The following is a 22,500-nucleotide window of genomic DNA, read 5'->3' as shown; positions in this document are numbered from 1 at the left end:
CAGTGGGGTGAGTGTTACTTCCTTATATTTTTATTTTTATTTTCCTTCTTCTGGGTTAACTGAAGTAACAGACGGCCCCACTACGAGTATGTAACATTGTCTCGGTGGGAGAAAAAAAATGAGTTGTGATAAGATGGAAGGCTGTACGTGAAAAAAAAAAAAAAAAAGAAGCTAGAGCTGTGATGAGGTGCAAAGTAATACGTCGGTGGGGGGGTTAAAAATGTTCTGATACGGTGCAAACTAATACTTGGGGGAGGTTAGACCTGTGATATTGGGCAAAGTAATACGTTGCAGACCTCTCATAATATTTTAAAAAGCAAACAAAAATGGCAACAAGAGGATTATTCGATTGCTTTCATTTAAGGCGCCGTAGTCAATACCAAGAGATTAACAGGATGATTAAAAGTAAGGTTACCAGCACGCAATTTTGTATTTCCTTAAATGTTTACAACAAAACCTTACCAAGTAATGGTCAACAAAACACCAGGAACCCATTTCCAGGGAGTTATCTGATGGAGGTCCATTGTGTCATAAATATGTCATTAGATGCTATCCATTTCCAGATATTCCATTGCCTAGTGTTCACACCTTAGGACTCCAGAAACTGAACTTACACTGAAACCAATCGGTTCTTGGCGAGCTGTCGAAATGTGTACACGTACGAGTACACAGGATATTGTTGGTGATATATATATATATATATATATATATATATATATATATATATATATATATATATATATATATATATATATATATATATATATATATATATATATATATATATATATATATATATATATATATATATATATATATATATATATATATATATATATATATATTAGTATAATATGTATATAGGAGGGGCACTGACCAAAGGCAACTAAAATCCAATAAAAAAAAATTAAAGGTCCATTGAGATGCCGGCTCTCGAATAGGATCCGATGCAGTAGTCAAAAATTAAAGGAAAAGTGTCTTGAAACCTCTCTCTTGAAAAAGTTCAAGTCAAGGAAAGGTGGAAATTCAGAAGCAGGCGGGGAGTTCCAGAGTTTACCAAGTAAAGGGAAGAATGATTAACTGGTAAACGCTTGCATTCGAGAGGTGTACAGAATAGGGGTGAAAGAATAAAGTCTTGTGCAGCAAGGAAGCAACATTGTGGCAATGAGAAAGAGACTGAAGACAGTCAGTTAGAGGAGAGTTGATGAGATAAAAAGCTTTTGATTCCAGCCCGTCTAAAAGAGCGATGATATTCAGTGTAGAAGAAGGGGACAGTTGAATGTCATTGAAGAAGAGGGGATAGTTGTCTGGAAGGTTGTGCTGAGTTGACAGATGGAGTTTTTGAGGCATTGAACAATACGAAGTTTAGTCTTCCCCAATCAGAAATTTTAGAGAGATCAGAAGTTAGGCGTTCTGTGGCTTCTCTGTGTAAACTGACGTCTAGCAAAAGACGTGAAAAAGTGCAGGGTGGTATCATCAGCGTAGGAGTGGATAGGACAAGAAATTTGGTTTAGAAGATCATTGAAGAATAACAGAAAGATAGTGGGTGACAGGACAGGACTCTGAGGAACATTAATGTTAATAGATCTTGGAGAACAGTGACCATCTACTACAGCAGAACTCTGAGGAACATTAATGTTCATAGATCTTGGAGAACAGTGACCATCTGCTACAGCAGCAATAGAAGGGTCACAAAAGGAAACTAGAGATGAAGTTACAGAGAGTAGGATAAAAGCCGCAGGAGGGTAGCTTGGAAATTAAAGTTTTGTGCCAGACTCTATCAAAAGCTTTTAATATGCCCAAGGTAATAGCAAAAGTTTCACCAAAACCTCTGAAAGAGGATGACCAAGAATCAATAAGAAAAGCCAGAAGATCATCAATAGAGCGGCCTTGACGGAACCCATGCTGGCAATCAGATAGAAGGTTGTGAAGTGATAGATGTTTCAGAGTTTTCCTGTTTAAGACAGATTCAAAACTTTAGATAAGCAGGAAATTAAAGCAACGGGGCGGTAGACTGAAGAATTAGAACGGTCACTCTTTGTTTAGGAACAGGCTGAATGTAGGCAGACTTCCAGCAAGAAGGAAAGGTAGATGTTGACAGACAGAGGTGAAAGAGTTTGGCTAGGCAAGGCACAAGCACAGGGACGCAGTTTCGGAGAACAATAGGAGGGACCCCATAAGCCTTCCGAGGGTTAAGGCCAGCGGGGGCATGGAGAGCATCATTGCGAAAAATTTTAATAGTATGATGTAATAGCATGATGTAGTCAGAGGGTGGAGGAGAGGAGGGAAGAAACCCTGAATCGTCTAAGGTAGAGTTTTTAGCAAAGGTTTGAGCGAAGAGTTCAGCTTTAAAGATAGATATGATAGTACTGGTGCCATCTAATTGAAATAAAGGGTGAAAAGAAGCAAAGTTATTGGAGATGTTTTTTGGCTAGGTGATAGAAGTAACAAGGGGAGTTGAAAGATTTTGACACTTTCTGTTAATGAAGGAGTTTTTGGCTAGTTGGAGAACACATTTGAAATGGATCCGAGGAGAAATGTAAAGTGCATGATTCTAGTAATGGAATGATCAAGAATCTCTTGTGGGCCACCTCTCTATCATGTATAGTACGAGAGCAGGCTGTTAAAAAAAAAAAAAAAAAAAAAGGTTTGGAAGGTTTACGTCGAGAAAAAAGTGAGAAATGTACGCCTCTATGCCAGACACTATCACCTCTGTTATGCGCTCGTGTCAGAGATGGGTCTCTGACACGGAAGCAGTAATCATTCCAAGGAAAATCAGTAAAATACCTCCTTAGGTTCCAAAAACTAGCAGAGGAAAAACGCCAGAAGCACCTCCACCTAAGGGGATCCTAAGGATGGAGTGGAATGATAGGGCAAGATACAGATATGAGATTGTAATCGGAGTAGCCTAATGGAAAAGAGAAGGTAACAGCATTGGCAAAATGATAAGAGGTTGAAAAAAAAAAAGTCTAGAATATTGGGCGTATCTCCAAGACGGTCAGGAATATGGGTGTTGCACCAATTGCCTTAGGTCGTGGACGATAGCGAAGTTGAAGGCTAGTTCACAAGGATGGTCAGTGAAGGAAGTGGATAGCCTAAGCTGATGGTGAACATTGAAGTCTCCAAGAATGGAGATCTCCACAAAAGGGAAAAGAGTAAGAATGTGCTCCACTTTAGAAGTTAACTAGTCAAAAAATTTCTTATTGTCAGAGGAGTTAGGTGAGAGCTATACAGCACAGATAAATTTAGTTTGATAGTGACTCTGTAGTCGTACCTAGATGGTGGAATACTCGGAAGATTCAAGAGCGTAGGCACGAAAGCAGGTTAATTCGTTGAGTATGTAAACGCATCAACCAGGTTTCATTGAAAATGAGGAAAGTAGGAGGGAACAGAAAAGCGGCCACTGTCTGTTGCCTCAGACACCTGTGTTTCAGTGAGAAAATGAAGATGAGGTTTATAAAAGTAGAGGTGATGTTTCTACAGATTAAAAATTAGATCTAAGACTGCGAATGTTGCAGACGTTTATAAAGAAAAAGTTGAGGAGGATGTAAAGGCACTTAGAAAAGTCGACACCAGAAAAGCAGTCCGACCTGGGGATATTTGTGGTCCCCTACCCAGATGGGGACTCCAAGGCTGGTGTAGGAGTCGCCATGATAACTTTGAATCTTGAGTGAAGAGTATGTATGTGTAATTAGTGTAGGCTCATTTGTCATGAAATAAACATTCGTGTTTTTTTTTTTGGTAAAAGCAAAAACTCACTTGATTTTGAAAGAATATATCATAAGCTTCAAAAAAAATTAGGGTGCCATTTTTTCTTCACATTCTAAGGGTCCGAAATTCAAGATGGCGTCCAAGATGGCCGCCGTTTAGCAATAATTCAATATCTTCGCTAGTACACATGATATAATTACAAATAAAGTATCTAAATATAGGTATTCTGACACACGAAAACCAATGGAATCATTAAATTTAGGCTAAAGTTGTGACTTACATGCATAATTTCAAGCTGATGTCCAAAATGGCTATGTTACATGGTGTATAGGTATAGTTTTTACAGTGGACATCAAAAGTCTTCACACTCCTCATTTATCTCTGGTTGGCTTGTTTTGTTGTTGCAAGTGAAAACCCAACATCCACAGACTTCTGTACATGGGATATTGTTTTTGCGACAACTACACATTCCTTCACATCCACATTTGCATCCGCACTTTATTAGGTTCAGTACTGCCTCAGGAGCTGGTGGGTTCAAACATCGGACAGGGTAGAAGTGATTTGAACCTGCGTCAAATGTCCAACCAAAGGCATCAGGTGCTGGAAGGCGTGGGTGATTTACATCAGCTTTCTTCCAAATCATGGCTATGTAGTGCGCCCGTCGAATATGCAAGTTCAGTGAACCAGACGTTGGTGGAAGGTTTTCTCCTAGAGCTGCACGATTTGAGTAGAGAAACCAGCGAAGCTCATTTACTGTTGTGTGAATTTTTGATCTACGAGTATACAGCACACAAACAAAACGTTCCAGCTGAGAGCATGCATCAGAGGGCAGATCGTTGTCATTTCCTAGCACTGCTAGTGCATCCAGGATCTCATCATCGCAAGACATGAATGCCTTGAAGCACCAGTCTTTGGTTCTGCCAGCAAATCTACCACACATGTCAGAGCCTGTCAGAGCATGAAAACCCAACAGTGCAGAAGCGCGCTTGTGTCCTAATTTGTTATATATGTTACTGACAGAAATTTTCCTCTTCAGCCTGCCCTTTCCAGTAAGGAAGACAGTAGAAACTGGCAAAAGTGGATACATGTGCACAAGTAGCAACAAGACATCTGTATCTGGAGAACTAACCACAAGTTCTGCTTCATGGGGAGCACTTACAGCATGCAGTATGAGCAACGTGTCTGCCTCTTCTTGGCTGTGAGTGAGAAGAGTGTCTGGAATATCAACATTGCCTTTGGTGTATGTTCCTGAGGTTACCATAAATTTCTTTAGTCTGTTGTTTGAACTCCTGCTGTGGCATACAACCTTGTTAGCCAAATACTCTGTGAGCTCTGCTTTGGTCCGGATATCACTGAGAAAGTCCTTCAGGGAAATATTCTGGATTAATGTGGTGTCCTTCACATGGTAAAATGTTGAATTTCCTTTGGTCCTCTTTGTCCTCATCTGTTCCTTGAGTGATGTTTTCATGTACCTGTCGAACACCAATCTGACCTCATCATAGTTTGCAGCTATGTTACAGATTATCGCCAGAAAGGAGTCTGCAAAATCTTGACATGTCTTCATTTGTTCGGTCTTGATAACTGAGTTAACCACAGCCATTCCATCGATGATGACTACTCGATATCTTGATGGTTGATTTATCTCACCTTTTGTATGTTCTGCTGGTGTAGCTGCTACTTGTATTGGTACATACTCTGCTTGATTGCCAGATGGCTCACTTTCAGTTGCATCATTTCTGTCAACTTCGGTCTGTTGTGCATTACTACTGAGTTTTTCAAGATGATGCAGTATCGAAGCCTTATCATAGGCTAGCAGAAGAGACCCATCTGAAGCAAATAAGGATCGTGGTACTACACCAAACTCGTAAGTTCCAATGCACTCCTTCAGGTCAAGTTCTGGTCGCTTTCTGGAGATAACGATGCAGCGTTGCAATAGTGCTCGCTCTTCTTTGATCTTGACCACCTTGTCCCCTACTCTGATTTCTGTTGATGCATTACCACTTTTGTAAGTTCCAAGTTTCTTTTTGGTCATTTTGTCCCACACAGAAAGTTTTCCTTTTGTCAGGCGTTCAGTGACAAAACCTTCAAACATCTGTTGACCAATCTCGTCACGCCGAAGGATGTCATTGGCAACAGTTTCATTCATAACTGACTTGGTGAGCAAGTTGTATATTTCATCCTCATCAGCAGAGTCAAATGGGTTTCCATGATGATGAAATACTGCACTGAGTTTGACTGCATTTTGTGTGACACGAGAGAGCTTTCCTCCTGTGAGTTCATGGTGTTGTGTTCTTTTCTTATTGTTGCTAGAGCAGTAGATTTTTTCAAATTCATGTTGTAAATTTGAAAGTTCAGGTGCAATGAGAAAGAACTTGTCAAGAGACTTTTCATTCTGTGTGATTCCTACTATCCCACCTACAACTTTGAGTTCACGATTCTCTTGTTCAATCCCATGGTCTGGACCTATTGATGTGAATCCAGCCATGCCTTTAGTGACACAGAAGTTGCCCTTCAAAAACTCGGCCCATATTTCTGGATGGTCCTTTTCCGTTTCTTGCATCGTAGATATATACAGTGGCAGCAGGCGTGCATAGTTTAAATGGTCATGGGCAAAGAAGTACTTTATAAGTGCTTCCAGACTCTGCATATGTAGCAATATGTCTCGTTGTCTGGTTGCTCGAACAAATTGTAGAATGGTCTCAAACTGTTTCATGTAGTTGCTGATGAAACGCTGAATCTTGTTTGTAGTGCCTTCAGATTGTTTGATCTTTTTGAAGATGTCCCTGGATTCAAACATTTTGATTGTTTTTGTAACGGCATCGCTGAGGTTATGTCTGCTTTCTGGGTCGAGATTCATGTCTTCCTTATATGCTTCTCCCAAACGAGTGGAGGTTTCTTTCAAGAATACTTCTTCATCAGGCTGAAGTTGGAGAAACTTTTGAAAGTACAAGCTGTACAAAGCGAGCAATGTAACTGTATGAGCTTCCAGTGCCCGATACATGTGTTTTCCGTTGAGTATTTGTGTTACTGTTGTTGGTGAGTATAGTCCAGCTTCGACCCATGCTTGGTCAATACCACTCCCTTCCACATATTTACCCAAGGCAGCCAAAGCCCAGAAGATTATGTGCAGCTCTCCAGGCCGAAACAGGAACTGCTTCTTGATGTCCTCACGCTCCATCCACAGCTTCATGGCTATATCGTATAGCTGAAGATCAAGAGTCACAACTGCGATAGATGTGGGTCCCATGGCATAAGTGGAGATAGCACGTGCTCTCATTAGGCCTGTATAGAGAGTGTCATACTTTGTAGGAAGTAAGCGTATCAGTGGAGGTACTAGGGCAATGTTTGTCTTTGGACCAGAAGGAGACAACAGAGAGTTGAAGGCCCCCCATGTTCCTGGACAAGTGGTATGTTTGACGTCTACTTCACTTTCTTTGAAGTCCATGCATCCTATAATCCATGCCAGATCCTTCTCCTTGTTCAGTTCTGTGCTAGACGTGCCAGAATTTAGTATGCAATCACATGTTTTGGTTGTAAGTACTGGTTTGTCACATGGTAATATTTCACATGGAACTGCAGCCTCCAAAGTTTCAGAGCGTGATGAACGATCAATGTCAATTGGTATTGTTGAGGAACTGTCTGATTCAGTCTGATATACAGCAATGGCAGTTCCATGGAGTGTATTCATCCCAGAAGGTGTGGATTCAAGAAAATCTATGTTGTCCAGGGCAAACCAAACAAACATATCGTGGACCAACCAAGGTGGATGATAAACTCCTCCCATTGATTTCATCCGCTGAAGAACAGCATTTGCGAGGCCAGTCTCTATTTCCATAACCTTTTTGTAGGGGACAGTGAGGTCTAGTTGGCCTAGTTTCTCTACAAGTGACTTTGATCTGGTGCTTTTGTGTACATCTAGAGCTAATCCAACATTGAGGGGAGTTTCGGTTCGGTGTTTGAAAGTGATGTCTTCGTGTTTTGTTTCATATGTAACCTGCCGATTAGTCTTGCATGCACACACGAAATGCTGTGCCAGTATAGATGCACTTTGTTTTATAGATTCTGCTCTGCTGGTACTTTTAATTTCATGTACACCTTGGATAGCATATTTGCAGAAGATTTGGAGCAAAGGCGGTGGTTCATAATTATCAAATGATCCTTGAAATTTCCATGGAGGGGCGTTTGCAATGTCTTTTCTCAGGATTTTAGCAGCTTTCAGAAGGACTTTCACATCATCTTTTAGGTCTTTTTGGGTCATTGGAAAGAGCACCAGCTAACAGGGTTTCCTTGTGCTTTGTAGAAAGTATTTGTTCTGGTTTTGTTTTGTCTGGAGGTCTGGTGAAGTGCACATCAGGAATATTGTCCAAAATCAGTTGTTTTAGGTATGGTTTGTATCGCGGATAATCAGGTAAAGTAAACCCGTTTGCTTCCAGCAAACACACATAAGATTTTTCAATGTCGTTCATATTCAAAACAGATTCATGAGTTGAGTTGTTAATTTCTGTTTCCACCAGATCAAGTATTTCTACATTAGATACTAACTGTGCGAACTTAATATGATCTTTTGGGATTTGTCTCTTAGCCTTTTCTATGTCTCGTTTTGCATGGCTTAAGCACATCAGGTGATACTTCATGTCCTCTGCAACTGCTGTTAATAGATCGGACGATACAACAACATTGCTCAGTCTGACTTTCAAGTGTTCATTTGTTGTCTGTTGGCCAATTGTCTTGAGTTGAGCTCCCATGTTTTCAGTTGAGACATCATGCAAATTATCTGCTCTCTCTTCTTGGCAAAAGACACACATCTCCTTGTCGAAAATCTGACTTCTGGTACATGTAGGTCGTGATGTAGAAGTACAGGTAGATGTGGATTTTGATGGTCGTCCTTTTCTCTTCTGTTTTACGTCACTGGCACTTGCTTGTCCCTTATCGTATCTCCTTTTTGCTCGTTCAATGTGTGTTTTATTTGTGAGATCCTTGTAGCATGTCTTGTGGTAGGAAACACTTTTCTGAAGCAGTTCATCAGCAGACAAACCACTTATGCGATCCTTTAATGCAGAGAACTCTGTTTCCCCGTATGAACATCGAAAATCAGTTGATATAATTAGTTTCTCTATAGAATGCAAAGATGGGTGAAGCACATAGTTTGTATAATCTATTTGTTTGCTCCTCAGCTGACAAATGAAGCAAAGTTCAAAGTCCACAGTTTTTGGCTTCTTGTTAGATGAAGACTCCGCCATGTTGATGGTTGATATAAGCTATGTTATAGTTGCTGTGGGGAACTGCATCAAGTGACTGCATTCAAACATCTATTTTGGGGCCGTCATGCTGAAGATGCCAGGTTGTCTGAAACAAAAAAAAAATATATATATATATTATTAGTTACAGGGAATCCATGTAGGAATCTCTAGACAGTTTTACAAGTATAATAGATGCTGGAAAAATATTGGTGCCCGATTTATATCCTTCGTAATGTCAAAATTTGGAAGTCATCTTGAAATTATGCAAGTAATTCACAACATTAGCCTAAATTTGATGATTCCATTGGTATTTGTGTGTCAGAAAACCTATATTTATATACTTTATTTGTAATTATATCATGTGTACTAGCGAATATATTGAATTATTGCTAAACGGCGGCCATCTTGGACGCCATCTTGAATTTCGGACCCTTAGAATGTGAAGAAAAAATGGCATCCTAATTTTTTTTAAAGCTTATGATATATTCTTTCAAAATCAAGTGAGTTTTTGCTTTTACCAAAAAAAATACACGACATTACAAATGAGCCTACACTAAATTAGGTGCTTCTGGTTTTGTGTGAAGGAAGAAAGGAGGGCAGGCTGTGACTGCCTCTTTGTGGTATGAGACACAAAAGTCAGTGAGGTCACAGCTGGGTTTAATGACAAGTTCACAGCATCCCCTGATCCAAGACTAGACCTTACTGGGAGTAATTATCGTTTCGGCAGATGCCTACTACCTCCTCCTAGAAAAAAAAAAATAAAATAAAATTATATATATATATATATATATATATATATATATATATATATATATATATATATATATATATATATATATATATATATATATATATATATATATATATATATATATATATATATATATATATATATATATATATATATATATATATATATATTTTTTTTTTTTTTTTTTTTTTTTTTTTAATTAATTAATTTATTTATGTAGGAGAGAGACTGGCCAAGAGCAACGATAAGAAATAAATGCCCACTTAGATGCCAGTCTCATAAAAGAGTCCAAAGCGGTAGTCAAAAATTGAAAGGTGTCTTGAAACCTCCCTTTTGAAGGAATTCAAGTCATAGGAAGGTGGAAAAACAGAAGCAGGTAGGGAGTTAGAGTTTACCAGAGAAAACGATGAATGACTGAGAATACTGGTTAACTCTTGCATTAGAGAGGTGGACAGAATAGGGGTGAGAGAAAGAAGAGTCTTGTGGAGCGAGGCCGCGGGAGGAGGGGAAGCATGCAGTTAGCGAGATCAGAAGAGCAGTTATATATATATATATATATATATATATATATATATATATATATATATATATATATATATATATATATATATATATATATATATATATATATATATATATATATATATAGTTGGGCGCAGCAATATAAGGCGACGCAGAGAGAAGAATGAATAAAGAAGGATGAGAAGTAAAAACGAATGAAGGAAGAGAGAGAGAGAGAGAGAGAGAGAGAGAGAGAGAGAGAGAGAGAGACAGGCTGGAGATGAGAATTTGACATGTCTCTCACAGGTAGCCAAGCCTGCAGCTCTAGTACAACATTTACTCGTCCAGATGTGTTTTACATTCCCTACTTAGTTTTCCTTAATTCCCATTGCTCATTCAATTTGAGTCTCACCCAGTGTTTAGTAGAACAGTTGCTCTTGACGGTAAAGTAATCAGGATTTATCCATGCCCCGTACTTTATTCACCAGAATTTTCATGAAGCAAGTTTTTATTCATATAAGCCAGCGGTGAGTGAGGCGAGTTGGCAGGAAGGTGTTTGTGTGTGTGTGTGTGTGTGTGTGTGTGTGTGTGTGTGTGTGTCACCACCCAACCTATTTTCTTGTAACCACCCTCGTAGCAGCAGGGTGGAAGGTCGTTTGTCTCACGCTTTCACGCTAGTCACTGTCCAGTTATCACGCAAGAAAGACCTTCAAAAGCAGATGGTTTTGTTTCAAAGAGACTGGGAGGGTTCTGCAGTTAGACAGGCCAGCTCCTTTAAGAGAATAATTGAGTAAAAACCAGCCATACTTATATGAATAGCATAGGAGTCTTCATAATAGTCTGCCAGTGAGTGTACCTAATTGTAACACATTTCATATCAAGGATTTGACTCCTCAGTTTTGTGTGTATGTAGGTGTATGTATAGATGGAGGAGGCAGTAGACACCTGCCGAAACGATAATTACTCCCAGTGATGCCTAAAGCACTGTTCAGGGGGTACTGTGAACTTATCATTAAACCCAGCTGTGACCTCACTGAACGTTTCCCTTTGTGTCTCACAACACAAGGGGGCAGTCACAGCCTGCACTCTAAAGACAACTCTCTTCCACACAAAACTACAAGCACCTAATAACACACACACTCTTCACTCAAAATTTTAAAATCATCATGGCGACTCCTACACCAGCCTCGGAGTCCCCATCTGGGGAGGGGACCATAAATGTCCCCAGGTCGGACTGTCTTTCTGTCGATGACCCTAAGTGTCTTGACACCCCCCCCTCAATTTTTTCTTCATTAACTTCTGCAACATTCGCGGTCTAAGATCTAATTTTCAATCTGTAGAACACTACCTCTCCTCTTCTAAACCTCATCTTCTTTTCCTCACTGGAACTCAGGTGTCTGAGGCAACTGACAGTAGCCCCTTTTCTGTTCCCTCCTACTTTCTCTATCTTCATTTTCGATCCAAAGCTGGATGCTGCGTTTATGTGCGCAATGACTTAACCTGCTCTCGTGCCCACGCTCTCGAATCTCCCGAGTTTTCCACCATCTGGCTACGACTACAGAGTCACTCTCATACTAAATTTATATGTGCTGTATACCTCTCACCTAACTCCTCTGATTATAAGAAGTTCTTGGACTACTTAACTTCCAAAGTGGAACACATTCTGACCCTCTTCCCTTTTGCAGAGATCTCCATTCTTGGAGACTTCAATGTTCACCACCAGCTTTGGCTTTCCTCTCCCTTCACTGACCATCCTGGAGAACTAGCCTACAACTTTGCCATCCTCCATGACCTAGAGCAATTGGTGCAACACCCTACTCGTATTCCTGACCGTCTTGGAGATACGCCCAACATTTTTGACCTTTTCCTGACCTCTAATCCTTCTGCTTATGCTGTCACCCTTTTTTTTTTTCCGTTGGGCTCCTCCGATCCCAATCTCATATCTTTATCTTGTCCTATCACTCCAATCCCTCCTCAGGATCCCCCTAAGCGAAGGTGTCTCTGGCGTTTTGCCTCTGTTAGTTGGGGGGACTTGAGGAGGTATTTTACTGATTTTCCTTGGAATGACTACTGCTTCCGTGTCAGGGACCCATCTTTGTGTGGTGAGTGCATAACAGAGGTGATAGTGCCTGGCATGGAGGCGTACATTCCTCACTCTTTTTCTCGTCCTAAACCTTCTAAACTTTGGTTTAACACAGCTTGTTCTCGTGCTATACATGATAGAGAGGTGGCCCACAAAAGGTACTTAAGCCTTCGATCACCAGAATCTCATGCACTTTATATTTCTGCCCAGAACCATGCCAAGTCTGTTCTTCAACTAGCCAAATACTCCTTCATTAACAGAAAGTGTCAAAACCTTTCAAGATCTAACTCCCCTAGTGATTTCTGGCATCTAGCCAAAAATATCTCCAATAACTTTGCTTCTTCTTCTTTCCCTCCTCTATTTCAACCAGATGGCACCACTGCTATCACATCTATTTCTAAAGCTGAACTCTTCTCTCAAACCTTGGCTAAAAACCCTACCTTGGACGATTCTGGGCTTGTTCCTCCTTCTCCTCTACCCTCTGACTACTTCATGCCATGTATTAAAATTCTTCGTAATGATGTTTTCCATGCCTTCGCTGGCCTAAACCCTTGGAAGGCTTATGGAACTGATGGGGTCCCTCCTATTGTTCTCCGAAATTGTGCCTCCGTGCTTGCACCTTGCCTAGTCAAATTCTTTCAGCTCTGTCTGTCAACATCTACCTTTCCTTCTTGCTGAAAGTTTGCTTACATTCAACCTGTTCCTAAAAAGGGTGACCGTTCTAATCCCTCAAACTACCGTCCTATTGCTTTAATTTCCTGCCTATCTAAATTTTTTAATCTATCCTCATTAGGAATATTCTTAAACATCTATCATTTCACAACCTTCTATCTGAAGGTTGTGAAGTGATCGACATACAGTGAAGTCTGATCGCCAGTATGGGTTCTGTCAAGGCTGCTCTACTGGTGATCTTCTGGCTTTCCTTACTGATTCTTGGTCATCCTCTTTTAGAGATTTTGGTGAAACTTTTGCTGTTGCCTTGGACATATCAAAAGCTTTTGATAGAGTCTGGCACAAAGCTTTGATTTCCAAACTACCCTCCTACGGTTTCTATCCTTCTCTCTATAACTTCATCTCAAGTTTCCTTTCTGACCATTCTATTGCTGCTGTGGTAGACGGTCACTGTTCTTCTCCTAAATCTATTAACAGTGGTGTTCCTCAGGGTTCTGTCCTGTCACCCACTCTCTTCTTATTATTCATTAATGATCTTCTAAACCAAACTTCTTGTCCTATCCACTCCTACGCTGATGATACCACCCTGCACTTTTCCATGTCTTTTCATAGACGTCTAACCCTTCAGGAGGTAAACATATCACGCAGGGAAGCCACAGAACGCTTGACTTCTGATCTTTCTAAAATTTCTGATTGGGGCAGAGCAAACTTGGTATTGTTTAATGCCTCAAAAACTCAATTCCTCCATCTATCAACTCGACACAACCTTCCAGACAAATATTCCCTCTTCTTCAATGACACTCAACTGTCCCCCTCTTCTACACTGAACATCCTCGGTCTGTCCTTTACTTATAATCTGAACTGGAAACTTCACATCTCATCTCTAGCTAAAACAGCTTCTATGAAGTTAGGCGTTCTGAGACGTCTCCGCCAGTTTTTCTCACCCCCCCAGCTGCTAACTCTGTACAAGGGCCTTATCCGTCCATGTATGGAGTATGCTTCACATGTCTGGGGGGGTTCCACTCATACTGCTCTTCTAGACAGGGTGGAATCAAAAGCCTTTCGTCTCATCAACTCCTCTCCTCTAACTGACTGTCTTCAGCCTCTCTCTCACAGCCGCAATGTTGCATATCTAGCTGTCTTCTACCGCTATTTCCATGCTAACTGCTCTTCTGATCTTGCTAACTGCATGCCTCCCCTCCTTCCGCAGCCTCGTGGCACAAGACTTTCTTCTTTCTCTCACCCCTATTCTGTCCACCTCTCTAACGCAAGAGTTAAGCAGTATTCTCAATCATTCATCCCTTTCTCTAGTAAACTCTGGAACTCCCTGCCTGCTTCTGTATTTCCACCTTCCTATGACTTGAATTCCTTCAAGAGAGAGGTTTCAAGACACTTATTCATCAATTTTTGACCACTGCTTTGACCCTTTTATGGGACTGGCATTTCAGTGGGCATTTTTTTTATTAGATTTTTGTTGCCCTTGGCCAGTGTCCTTCATACATGAAAAAAAATAAAAGGCCAAGGTTTGTTGCAGTGAGAGGTGAATTACCCTTCTGTTTGTTTGTGGGCACTTGTCTGTATTCATGTTATTGTTGTTGTGGTGTTATGTTAAATGTTACTGTTGGTTGAATCTTGGGCAGGGTGTTCAGCCACAGAGGACTTAAGTGAAAAGATGTGTAGTGAACTGTTTCTACAGGGTTGAGGGGGGAGGAAAATATATTGGAGAATCATATGAAATAGTGTTAAGGAGGGAAGCTTAACGTACGTGCTGGTAATGCAGGTTTTCATAATATTATTCATACAAGATCGGCCATTTCGGTGAAAGCATTGAAATTAGCAATTATTGTATGTAGAATTCAACCTTATCTATCAAAACTCAGTAAATTATTAAAACATATATGGCGTAGTACAAATATATATAGGCATAAAAATTCTGCTTACACCATCGCCATTAACTGCAGCTGTTTTCTTAGTTTTCATTCATTTATCCAATAATGAATTAGTTAAACGAAAATTGCGTGTGATAGAAGCAAAGTCGGATCCACAGCATGGGAGTGAGCAGCATTGAGTGGCTGTGTTAAAGGTGTGCACCTCGCTTTACTGGATGGTAGAAATGAGGAGCGTGATCTAGTTGTCCAGTACGCCTTCTGTCTGAGAACTTTTTTTTTTTGTGTGTGTGTACAAAAAGTATGAAGAAGTAGACACCTGCAATAGTCAAGAATATCAGTTAAATATGTGGTGAACTGCAAACGATTCCACTAACATATTTGCAGCACAATGTGGCAATCACATTTTACTGATTTAGTCATTTGTTATTATGTATCGGATGTCAGAATATAGAGATCCGCGGATGTAGATGTGTATTCAAATACTGTTTATGTACGTCATTTATTATTAAGGTTGGGATTCGACATCGTTCCTCGCTTATTAAAGTGTGGATGTTTATTTTCTTAATGATAAAATTATTATTATTATTAGTAGTAGTAGCAGTAGTAGTAGTACTACTATTTATCACTAATACCAGTTGTAGTAGTAGTAGTAGTATTGCTCGTACTACTTGTATAATAGGGATGATAGTGTCACTGGTGGCAACAGGAGGCGGACATGACGGGCCTGCTGACGGTGAATGAGGCGCGCATGAGACACCTGGACTTCACGGTGCCCCTCTTCGTGGAGCAGATCCACGTGGCTGTGAGGCGTCCAGTGCTGGAACCTGACATGGCTGGATTTGTCAAGCCCTTTACAATTTTTGTACGTTTGTCTGATTGATTGCTTGTTGATGCTTGTCTGTGTGAGTAAGGGAAGGCTGGTTTGGTTTATAAAGAAGTATTCCTATTTTTTTTTTTTTTTTGTGAAGACTTGTACTTGTCAATGATCTGTTTATGTTTAAGCAGCGAGGATTCAATAGCTGCAATTCCATAAAATAGTCAGCCTTTTCCTTTTAACAATAAATCAATAAAAAAATAAATAAATGCAGAGGTGTTCGATGCCGTTTCTTCTGCCTGATGTTTTTTTGTTGTTGCTACTACTGTTGCATTTTTTTTTTTTTCTTCTTTTACAATATTTATTTTTTTTCCTTTCTCTGCCACATCATTATCATCATCAGCAGCACCACCACCACCACCATCATCACCATCATCTTCAGGCCTTCAAGTGGCAGTCCCTGTATGAAACATACCTACCTATTTTCACCTATCATCCCCATTCGCAAATTCCCTTAATCTTCTAAAGCTCCATGATGATTCAGCACTAACAGCCTGATTAGTGAGTTCATTCCATTCATATAACACTATTTGAGAACTAATTCCTTCCTATATCTTTCTTGAACCTATTTTTTTTTTTTCAAGCTTGAACCTATTATATCTTGTTCTATCTTGATTAGTGATCTTGAGAGTTTTACTTACCTCACGGATGGTATATTCCCTATAACAAATAAAGGCCTCCATCAGGTCCCCTATAAGCTACGCTTCACTAAAAAATGTGAATTTTTAAAAGCTTCACTCTTGTTTCTTAAGGAATACCCTTCATCCCCTGTATATTTTTCGTTATTTTCCTCTGTAATTATTCTAATAGACCTATATTCTTCAAGTAATATGGGAACCTGAACGGGGCATTATGAGATGAGGTCTAACCAGTACCAAATATAACTTCAATATTACTTCGAGACTTACTTGAAAGAGTTGTCATAGGAACGAAGAAATACAGAGGCAGGCAGGGAGTTCCAGAATTTACCAGAGAAAGGGATAAATGATTGACAAAACTGGTTAACTCTTGCATTAAAGAGGTGGACATAATAGGGGTGAGAGAAAAAGTCTTGTGCAACGAGGCCTCGGGAGAAGGGGAGGCATGCAGTAGAGATACATCGGATGTCAGAATTCAGAGAACCGCGGATGTGGATGTGTATGCGGATGTTATATGTATATTTTACGGATGCGGATGTGAATATCTGTTCCTACTAAAAAAATGGATGTATGACATCCACATGGATGCGGTTACAGATGCGAATGTTCAAGATTTTGGTATAAAATCACTATATAGCGCCAAATGACAGCTGCTTTTGATACACAATACAGCATTTTGTAAATGTAAAGTTTTATGACAAGTTTCAGGCACGTGTGTTACCAGGATCTCTCTCTCTCTCTCTCTCTCTCTCTCTCTCTCTCTCTCTCTCTCTCTCTCTCTCTCTCTCTCTCTCTCTCTCTCTCTCTCTCTCTCTCTCTCTCCCTATTTATCTATCTATCTATCTTTTCTTGTCACCCAGGCTGCTTCTCTTCATACTTAATAACTTGTGTAATATTACATATAGTGGACATATACAGTACTATTACACAGCGTATATGTAGGCCTAGGTACTTTTACATATTTACACTATACATGCATAGTCACTATGTAAAATTCTCTTCCTCCTTCTCCCTTTCCGCAAAACTCTTGACACATTAAGTTGTGTGAATTTCAAAGGAAATGAATGAAAGGTATAAATAAGTAAATATACATTAATTAATTTTCTTCAACTTTGCAAGATCTGTAATCTGTAGTCTGCAATGTATAAAATGTAACTGTCAAATCCTCGTTGCGTGTGATACAAATATTTCATCATAAATGCGGATGTTTAATTTATCAGAACTGTCGATGCGGATGCAGATGTTAAAAACTATGCGGATGTTCCGTGGATGCGGATGCGGATGCTGACATCTCTAGCATACAGTTAGCAAGATTAGAAGAACAGTTAGCATGAAAATAGTGGTAGAAGATAACAAGAGATGCAACATTGCGGCGATGAGAGGCTGAGGGCAGAGAAGAGGTGATGAGACGATTTTTTTTTTTTTTTATACAGAGGAGTTAGGTGAGAAGTATACATGTAGCACAGATAAATTTAATTAGAGAATGACTCTGTAGTCGTAGCCAGGTCGTGAAAAATTCTAAATATTTAAGAGCGTGGGCACGAGAGCAGGCTAAGTCGTTGCACACGTAGGCACAATATCCCACTTTGAATTGAAAATAAGGATAAAGTAGGAGGGAACAGAAAACGGGTTACTGTCAGCTGCCTCAGACAGCTGTGCTTCGGTGAGGAAAAGGAGATGAGGTTTAGTAGATAAGAGGTGATGTTCTACAGACTGAAAATTAGTTCTAAAGCCTCGAATTTTGGAGAAATTAATGAAAAAAAAAAGTTGAGTTGGGTGTCAGGACAACTGGCAGTTTGGGGGACGGTTTGTGAGAAAAACTGGGTGATGCGACTCAGAATGCTTTATCATAAAAGCTGTTTTAGGTAGAGATGAGATGTGAAGTTTCCACTTTAGATTATAAGTAAAGGAGAGACCGAGGATGTTCAGTGTAGAAGAGGGGAATGGCTGAGTGTCACTGAAGAATAGTGGGTCGTTATCTGTAAGGTTGTGTCGAGTTGAGAGATGGAAGTTTTGAGGCACTGAACAATTGATCGAGGCATACTTTTGTCCGACCGCCGTCCCCGCGCTTGGCAATCAAGCAACGGGAACTAAGCGGTAGAGAACAAACCCCTTTGGGGGAACGACAGGGTAGTGGGCTAGGCCAGTACTACTCACACCTACCGTCCTCCGGACGGCACAGGTGATGCGAAACCTACCTGCCGGACTCGCGCCCGACAGGATTCCAGCTGAGGACGCCACCCTCAGACCAGGCGGTTTGCTACCTATATTACAAGGCCCGCCACAACACGACACATCGTTCGCAGACGTACGCCTTCTGCTAGAACGCCTCTGGTCCAAGAGACGGACACAGAGGCTCTATGCCCGCCCCTCGGACAAGGGAAGGACTGGTACCGCATCCGCACCGTGTACCCCTTTATCAAAGCCATGAACCCGCTGGGCTTCAGGCAGGAAAAGCACCGCCTTCCATCCAGCGGGCCGTCATCCCGGAAACGCCAGAGTGACTACCTATGCCGAGGGTAAGTGGGTTTGGTCCACGACGCGGCAAATCACCCCGACGCCCCCCCCCCGCCCCTCCCAACGGGATAGAGAACCCAAAAGAGCAGGAAGACTCCAGATCAGTGAGGCTGTTAAGGCTCCGAAGCCTGGCGGAACCCCATTACTCTATGAACGTTTGATAAGGGAGGATGGAATATTGTTCAACTCCCCGCCTCACATTCACATTTGAAGATCAGAAGTTGCGTCCTGTGGCTTCTCTGAGTGAGCTGTTTACTTCTGAAGGGTTGAACGTTTACGAAAAGACGTGGAAAAGTGCAGGGTGGTATCTTCAGTGTAAGAGTGGACAGGACAAGAAGTTTGGTTTAGAAGATCATTGGTGAATAATAGAGAGTGGATGACAGGACAGAACCTTAGCATAAGAACAGAGTGACCGTCTACTACAGTAACATTAGAGTGGTTAGAAGGTAAACTTCCGAGATGAAGCTACAGAGAGAAGGATAGAAGCCGTAAGAGGTTAGCTTGGGAATCAAAGCTTTGTGCCAGACTCTACCAAATGCTTTTGATATGTCTAGCTGTTAGCTAAAGCTTCTCCAAAATCCCTAAAATAGGATGACTAAGATTCAGTAAGGATAACCAAGATTCAGTAAAGAAAACCAAATCACCAGTACAGCGGACTCGACGGAACCCATACTGGCGATCAGATATAAAAGTTTGTAAAGGGATAGATGTTTAAAAATCTTCCTGTTGATAATAAATTCAAAAACTTTGGATGCAGGAAATTAAAGCAATAGGACGGTAGTATGAAGGATTGGAGCAGTTAGCGTTTTTAGGAACAGGTTGAATGTAAGCAAACTTCCAGCAAAAAGGAAATATTGATAGACAGAGATGGAAGAGTTTGACTAGGCAAGGTGCAAGCACTGAGGCGCATTTTCGGAAAACAACAGGAAAGAATGAAAATCTCCGCAAATGGAAGAGTCCGGATGTGCTCCACTTTTAGAATTTTTTTTTTTTTTTTTGTAGTGAGAGGAGATAGGTGAATGGTATACAACAGATAAATTTAGTTTAAAAATGACTCTGTAGTCGTAGCCAGAAGGTGGAAAATTCTAAAGATTTACGAGCATTGGTATAAGAGCAGGATAAGTCGCTGCGCACATAAACGCAACATTCATCTTTGGATTGAAAAGCAGAATTGAGAAAGTAGCAGAGAACTTAAAAGGGGCTACTGTCAGTTGTCTTAGACACCTGTGCCTCGATGAGGAAATGATGATGATGTTTGGTGTTTTACTGATTGAAAATTAGGTCTAAGGCTGCTAATGTTGCAGACGTTAATGAAGAAGTTAAGTTGGGGGGGTGGGTGTCAAGACAATTAGAGTCGATACCAGAATAGCTGTCCAACCTGAGAACATTTGTGATTCCTTCCCCAAACGGGGATTCCGAGGCTTGTATAAGAATCGCCATATTTAATTTAAAATTTTGAGTGAAGGATGTACGTATAATTAGGTACATGTTGTTTTGTGTGAAGGAAGAGAGTTGTCTTTAGAGGGCAGGCTGTGATTGCCCCCATGTTTTGTGAAACACAAATGGAAACACTGAGTGAGGTCACAGCTGGGTTACTGATAACTTATCAGCACCCCCTGATCCAGTGTTCCAGACCTCACTGGGAGGTCTGAAGCACTTTGCATTTGTTATTATTAAACTACATTTGCCATCTGTCTCTCCATTCGTTCATCCTATCCACGTCTGCCTGCAGGGCGATGGCATCCGAATCTGACCTAATTAATCTACCTGTTATTATTGATAGTGCTACTAATCCCACTATCCAGGTATATAATATATATATTAAAAATGGCAATGATCTTAAAAGTGATTCTTGTGCCACCTCACTAATTACTTAACCACCATTCGGATTTGTAGCTGTTTATTACAACTCTCGCTTGTTGTCTGACCACGACTTTATCTGCCCGAACACCTTCCCATTTGTCCCATGCACCCAAATCTTTTTCAAGAGCCTTTTCATGAAGGTACCTTGTCGAACGCCTTACTGAAGTCGAGGTGTAAGATGTCATAGCTATCCCCATTATCTGCCGCCTCGTAAAGTTTATTGTAAAAACTCAACAACAAGTTCGTAAGGCAAGACTTCCCCTTCGTGAAGTCATGCCGTGACTGATTTATCAAGTTATGCTTACCTAAATGGTCCCTTATGTTCCTTGCTATTACTGACTAATTAGACGCTAACGTTTTACCTCCTTTCTTAAAGATGGGTGCTACCTTCGCTTGCCTCCATATTACCGGTACATGTAGCGATTTCCATAAGACAGTAACTTGCGGTTCATTAATAACTTCCATTATTATTCTACGGTTTATTTGGTCTGGTCCCGGTAAATTCCTGATCCTTCCTGGTTTTCCTCCTCATTTCATTTCACTCCTCCTCCTCCTCCTCCTCCTCCTCGTCTTGTAATACTTTTTCCTCTTCTCCTTCTTCCCCTTCTCTACTGGACTCGTGACAGCCACCTATACCCTCTCGGGAGAAACTTAGAATTCATGATAGTTCTCCTTGTGGGTAGGACAGAGAACCTTCACACACCACACACTTATCTTCTTTCTCACGGGAAACTGTAACTGTTAGTCTAACACTGAAAAGTCGATAGCGTCGTAAGCGTATGGCTTCGGTTTAGTTAACTGATAAAAAAAAAAAAAAAAAAATTCGCCGCAACATCGCGGTCATATGGCGCCGAAGGGGAAGCGCTTAGCCCATTCAGCCGACTGGCACCAAACCTATCCAGTGACACAGATAAGACATCAAAGAAGGTAGCACCACCGACCACGCTTTAAGCCCCGGCACCGTGACCCCACGGCAGAACTAGGTGACAAACAGGAATATCACTGAGTTACCGATTGATGTGTGTGTGTGCGTGTGTGTGTGTGTGTGTGTGTGTGTGTGTGTGTGTGTGTGTGTGTGTGTGTGTGTGTAACCTCTGGTGTCGCTTATCTTCATATTGTTTGGCAGGTTTGGATAGTGATTTTGGTGGTCATTATGTTCACCTCCGTTGCTTGTACCCTCCTGGTGATGGTCTGGGACGCTCTGCTTCTTGCTAAGACGCTGGAGTATCACAGTGACTCCTGCGACGAACGACATTTCATCACTGACAGCCTGACGTCCTTGTTGTGGTGCGTGGCTGTCCTCTTATGTCAAGGTAAGTTAAAAGATCATGCGAATGCGATACAGGTGCATTCTTTTTCAGTTTCTAACTGTGGCGAAACAAACATCAGAAACTTTGTTATTCGGTATTCCCCTTCGAGGAATTCCATCCATCTTTTGATAACAGTATATCAGCCAGGAGGAAAATACTCGGCATACAAAATTGTTAGGAATTCTTTCAGTAAATTTTCCGATCTCATTTTCCCATATATATATATATATATATAGAGAGAGAGAGAGAGAGAGAGAGAGAGAGAGAGAGAGAGAGAGAGAGAGAGAGAGAGAGAGAGAGAGAGAGAGAGAGAGAGAGAGAGAGAGAGAGAGAGAGAGAGAATTTGTATTTGTACGTTGTATACGAATTTTCAGTTGGTGTACTAATTTTATTTTGTCTTTTAGCTTAAAGATGCCTTCTGAGGTGAAGCGTTGCGCAAGTGATAAATGAA

The 22,500-nt window shown here is 40.8% G+C and overlaps 2 protein-coding genes across 2 annotated transcripts in view; both read left to right on the top strand.

Moving 5' to 3' along the window:
• Nucleotides 1-15,752, top strand: part of LOC135094268 (glutamate receptor-like) — a 16,815-nt gene extending 1,063 nt beyond the window's left edge. The window contains exons 3-4 of the mRNA XM_063994250.1: nt 1-7; nt 15,554-15,752. The exon at nt 1-7 is cut by the window's left edge and continues 84 nt beyond it. Of these exons, the coding sequence (XP_063850320.1) occupies nt 1-7; nt 15,554-15,727 (181 nt within the window). The 3' untranslated portion in view covers nt 15,728-15,752. The remainder of the gene's footprint in view (nt 8-15,553) is intronic.
• A 6,119-nt stretch (nt 15,753-21,871) lies between these two features.
• Nucleotides 21,872-22,500, top strand: part of LOC135094215 (uncharacterized) — a 66,761-nt gene continuing 66,132 nt past the window's right edge. Inside the window, exon 1 of the mRNA XM_063994088.1 lies at nt 21,872-22,052. Within this exon, the coding sequence (XP_063850158.1) occupies nt 21,893-22,052 (160 nt within the window). The 5' untranslated portion in view covers nt 21,872-21,892. The remainder of the gene's footprint in view (nt 22,053-22,500) is intronic.

The sequence above is a fragment of the Scylla paramamosain genome, chromosome 45, assembly GCF_035594125.1.
Source record: "Scylla paramamosain isolate STU-SP2022 chromosome 45, ASM3559412v1, whole genome shotgun sequence".
In the NCBI taxonomy this organism is placed as follows: domain Eukaryota; kingdom Metazoa; phylum Arthropoda; class Malacostraca; order Decapoda; family Portunidae; genus Scylla; species Scylla paramamosain.
The sequence above is the reverse complement of the archived record's forward strand: the minus strand, read 5'-3'. Positions and strand labels throughout refer to the sequence as shown.